This window comes from Uranotaenia lowii, chromosome 2, assembly GCF_029784155.1.
Source record: "Uranotaenia lowii strain MFRU-FL chromosome 2, ASM2978415v1, whole genome shotgun sequence".
Taxonomy (NCBI): Eukaryota; Metazoa; Arthropoda; class Insecta; order Diptera; family Culicidae; genus Uranotaenia; species Uranotaenia lowii.
Window position 1 is genome coordinate 356049525 of NC_073692.1, and position 5175 is coordinate 356054699.

General features: G+C 46.9%; 1 protein-coding gene across 1 annotated transcript in view; it reads right to left on the bottom strand.

The window, feature by feature from the left end:
* Positions 1-533: 533 nt before the first annotated feature.
* The window catches only part of LOC129746865 (uncharacterized), a gene marked incomplete at its 5' end in the record, with an annotated part of 223596 nt that continues 218954 nt past the window's right edge, over positions 534-5175 (bottom strand). Inside the window, one exon of the mRNA XM_055740773.1 lies at positions 534-4573. Coding sequence (XP_055596748.1) covers positions 1047-4573 — 3527 coding nt within the window. The remainder of the gene's footprint in view (positions 4574-5175) is intronic.

The window sequence follows — 5175 nt, forward strand, 5'->3', positions numbered from 1 at the left end:
GTCATCAGTCTAATAACACCCAATTATGGTATTTTCATCTGTTTTCAGTAGTTTTTATCTGATCATTTTTTCTCTTTAATTTAAACTTTACACAGTTCCCATTTTGTTCCGACAGAGACACACAGAACGAGAAGAAAGCGCTTTCTTTTTGTTTCGTTTTTTTCTCTTTTTTTTAAATTCAGAGGACTCATTTTTTTATCTTTTCTTAAATATGTTTCTTTATTCAGTTAAATTCACTCCAAGCTTATCGAGAGAGAAAAAGTACTAGCTGCGGTTTTTTTTATTTTTAAATTTAATATTTTACACATTTGCTTTTTTTCTAAACCGTTAGAAAGAAAGGAGAAGTAGTGGGAAAAAAGTCGCGCAAAAAAGTTTCCGAACAATAATTTACAACGAAGGGAGGGGACGCTCTAACATCATCCTTTCTTCTCTTTTGAGGGCGATGGAACCATTTGCTTAAACCTAGGGGGTTTGTTTCTATTTATATATTTATAGGGTTTTCCATTTCTTTTCTTTTAATGTATATTTATATGTATAGGTATATGCACAACGAGTCCATTTCTTACGTCGGAGAGATTAGATCTGGGGGATGAGTTGATCACGGTTTTTGTTTGTTGTTGTTTTTTTTTTAAATTTTTTATATTTTTGTTATGCCTTTCTATACACAACTATATCGGGTATATCAAAGGGTTGTTTTTGTTTTCATTCATTTCTTACACCTTAAGAAGAAGAATCTTTTTAGAGTTAGATTTTTGTTTTTTTCTTGTGTTACTGATTTCTTTTTAATTTAATAATAAATCGATCACTTTGACTGAATTGTTCACCTTACACGTGTAAATGCCTTTTTCGCGAGCGCTAACTATGTACAACGACGAGATTTGTTTTTATCTTAATTTTTTTTCTGAAGTTGTCACTAAATGTCGAAGGGGACTTTTTTTTCTGGGAGGGTGGGGAATTCACTCTTCCGGGTCCGGCTCCAGGTCTTCCTATTCTTCCTGCCACCGGGGCGACGAACGACGTCGCTGCTGGTGGCGTCGCGTTAAACTCTATGAATTCATAAATAGCTTACTCTTATCCTGGGTCCTAATGTTGGTCCGGGAACCGAGCGTCGGGTCTTCGAGGGCCCGGAACCGCACGAAACCTTGCTCGGCGACCAGCATCGAGGAGCTATCACCACTGCTGCCACCGTCGGCTTGTTGCGAGGCGGAGGCTAGTTTGCCAGGGAGGACTCCGCTGGAGGAACTCGAGCCGCCTCCGCCTCCGAAACCGTTGATTGGGATGTTCGATCCGGAAATGGTAGGCGAGGAGCTTCCGGCACCGTCTACCCCGTTAATTGGGGCGTGATCGCTGCCGTTGTTGTTTCCGCCGTTGTTGTTGTACCCGGTGTAGCTGGAACTGGACGATTCCCGGGATCGCTTCTTGCTGTGGTAGTAGCTGGCGGAGCTGCTGTTGTCATCGAAGTTGTTAACGTTGTCCTGGGAGGAGTTGTCCCCATTGGCTAGCCTATCGTTGAAGCTGCCCGGATGGACGAATTCGGCACCAGGTGGGAGGTTTCTGGGGGCAGCTTGCGGGTGATGATGGTGATGGTGGTGGTGATCCGGACCTCCTCGAGCAGTACTCAGCGTTTGAGTACCGTTTAGGTGGCGTCCGGGGTCAACGCCTCGTGGAGGAGGTCGTCCCTGAACTCCTGGGGGTATTGCACCTCGATTGTTGGCCGACGAAGCCGACGAAGACGCCGACGAGGTCGAGTTGTTATTGTTACGGCCACTTCCGCCGGCGTGCTGGTTGAAGTGCATCCCTCCGATGTTGTTGAGGGTACCACTTTTCCGCACTCCGAGCCGCCTTTCGAACGAGTCGTTGTAGTTGTTGAAGTGATTGTAGTGATGGTGACCCATCGTATTAGCACCGTCGTAGTTGCTGGCGGCCTGTTGACCGCTCTTTAGCTGCTTAAGGTTCTTGGAGGCCCGGAACTCACCCCGGGATATCGATTGGGACGAGATCGCTCCGTCGAACGAGGGACGCTCGAAGTTCTGGAAGTCGTAGTTCCTCGGAGGTCCATGAACTGGAGGCACAGCTCCCCTCAAACTCTTGGTATCGTAGGGAGGACCCGCGTTAACAGGTTCCGAGTAACAATTGTCCATGATGTCGTGATACTGAGGCTGTTGCTGTTGCTGCTGATGGTGATGATGATGGTGATTCTTCAGCTCGAAGTTCGGATTCTCATAATGATCCGGCATCTGCTCACCACTCTCATCGTTCATAAACTCCTCATCCCTATGGTCAGCCCCAGATCCAGCCTGCTGGCTTCCATTGTAGTTGTTGCTATAATTGTGCGAGCTAGACCTCATACTATTGGTCTCCAGCGATCGCTGGAACTCCCCAGTGGGACCCAACTGCATGTCCTGGTTACTATTCTGCTCCATGTTCAACGAATTCAACGCAAAGTTATCGTCGTAGATCGGCTTCCCGGTCCTCAGCGTATAAGTATGCAAATTCGTATTAGCGTTACAGACCGCTGGGTAGTCCGTCTCAAAGTTCTCCTGCGAAGACGACGAAGTACACGGGAACAACGCAAACCCACTAGCATTCGGTTGCTCCATGTCCTTCTCCCTCTGAATCACCTTCGACGTCCCGGTCTTCAACCCCGTGACCCAACTCAACAGAGCAATAATCACGATCTCGATAAACCTCAAACTGAACTGGTAGCCCCACTGGAACCAATCGATCTCGATGTGCGAAGCCCACAGCGTCTTCTTCGCCGACGATCCATCGTTCAACGAATTGTTTGGGGACAGTTTAACCTTGGTCTGCGAACTAATACTGATCGCTCCGTAGATCTGCAAGGCCGCCAAAAGTATAAACAGCAAAGCCGTTGCAATCGTTATATGAATCGCGTACGAAAGGTTATTGTACCCATGGATGTAGTTCTGACTCTTGTGAAGAATACGCTTCAACAACCTGTACATATACAAGTACAAAATCCCCAGCGACAAACAGATGAAGATATAAATGATCTGACAAATCAGAGACAACACCCTCGGCGGGATCTGAATATTGGTAGGTCCATTCCCTACTCCACGACCACCACTCGCCGCCATCAGCTGGGCCTGCTTATGGTAGAACTGCTGCGTCTCGTACGATTCCACTAGATGCAGCGTTACGCACAGGCCCACGTGAACTCCCGACCCGATCATGATAGTGAGCGGACGGAGAATCGAGCTGTACCGATTGGTCTTGTGGTTGATCGATCGCAGCAACAGAAATAGAATCAGTATTGCAAAGGTTGTCGTTAAAAAGGTCAGCGGCAAATTCAGCAACAGCTCCGACGTGAAGAGGTTAAAACTGAAGTGGATATTGTAGGCGTCGTAGCACAGGTAGAAGATCCTCAGTAAGCAGATGATGATCAATATTAGGTGAATACTGATAAAGTAGGATTGCGAAAACAGATGCGTCAATTTATCGTAAAAGATGATCTTGAAGATCGAGTAAACCGCTAGGATCGTGAACAGGATAGCCGACAGGTAAACGTGGATGTTCCACGCGATTGTCCACGTACTGATGTCATCGACCTCGCTAGCGTAGTTCCGATCGTTCCCGTACCCGTTGCCACCCATTTGACCATCTTCGGAGCTAGCATTGGTCTTGATCATTACCGACTTCAGGTTCAAATTTGGCATTCTCTGGGTGATCGGCGACGAAGACGACGACAGATGACTCAACGGATTTCCGGTACTAGTCTGGACGCTCTGGGCCTGGGTCGAGTAAAACCCCGACGAATCCTTATCCGCCACAACGTCTTCCTCATCTTCCTCGTCATCCTCCTCCTCATCCCGTCCACTGTTCTCATTTCCTACATCAAAATCCCCATCTCCCATATCGTCCTCACTCCGATCGCCGTTTCCCTTGTTCAAACTCTTCGAGTTACTCAGCGAAGTCACCGCAGGCATCAGATCAAACGTAGGTTGATTCGGTCTCGGAGCCGAAGTCACCGACCTCAACAGCACATCCGGAATCGTCTGGGTCCTCCCATTCGAACCACTCAGTATCCTCGAAATCGATGGGAAGTGCATCCCGTTTGGCAAAATCGCACTCGAATTCCCTCCGTTGGCATCCAGCATGAACTTGTTATCGACTCCTCCGAAACCCGGTTTGGACCCATCTAGCTTGCTACTCTTCTCCGAAGGCGTATTCAACGCCTTCTTTCGCTGAGCCTCGATCGACTGGGACGAACTCGACGGTCCCAATCCAAGTTGCGGCGGTTGAGGTCCTCCCATTTCTGGGGACAGTGCCGGCATCTTCCCGGGTGGAGCTCCGCCCAAATCGGGCCTTATTGGAATCCGTTCGTGACCCGGCATTAGACTCGGTGGGGGCAATGGTCTACGATTCACGTAACTTCCGGTGTTGATGATGGCGCCGTCGCTGTTGGTTCCTCGGAGCGTTGGTTTATCGGCAAAGGGATTAGTGTAATTCCTCGGAAGTGGTGGAGTGAAGAAGGCTCGCGAAGGTGGTGAGTAGGAGGGGATCTCTCCCGGGAAACTGCCAGCGTTCGTTGGGAAGCCTTTCTTGTTGTGACCTGGAAAAAGTTAGAAAAAAATAACGCAACCGTTAGTGTTTGCATATTGATTGAGTCATCCTCGTTGGAGGGAGTTTATGCTAGAATTGAGAACACTTGGAACAGTGTATTTTGCAATGTTTGTATTGAGTACAAGCGATTGAATTTATCGATGAGCAAACGAATAGAGACATCCCCTGTCGTCTGATAATGGAGGTTTTTGCAACAATACATTCTTATCGATGCATCGAGCGACGATAATCGTAAAAGCGAATTGCCGCGTCCCTTCCAATAAAAAGCGCATTTGCCACCTTCTGTCGTCCTAGTAAATTGATTCGATGCATTCTGATAATATCAATTGAACTGAATACGACACAAACGCCAAAACGTTGGCTAAGTGTCGCAAATAATTTGAAAAAATTGAACTGATTTTTTTTATCTGGCAGCTAAATACATAAAATCTATGCAACAAGGAACTGGTTAGGTTAGTGAGAAAAATTCATTGACAAATAAGGCAATGTATACTCACTCAAACTGTAACTTTGAGGCTACCGTTATTTCGAATAATAAACTCAAACTTAATGGTATTCAAAGATGATATTGTAAGGTGGTCAGATTTTTTT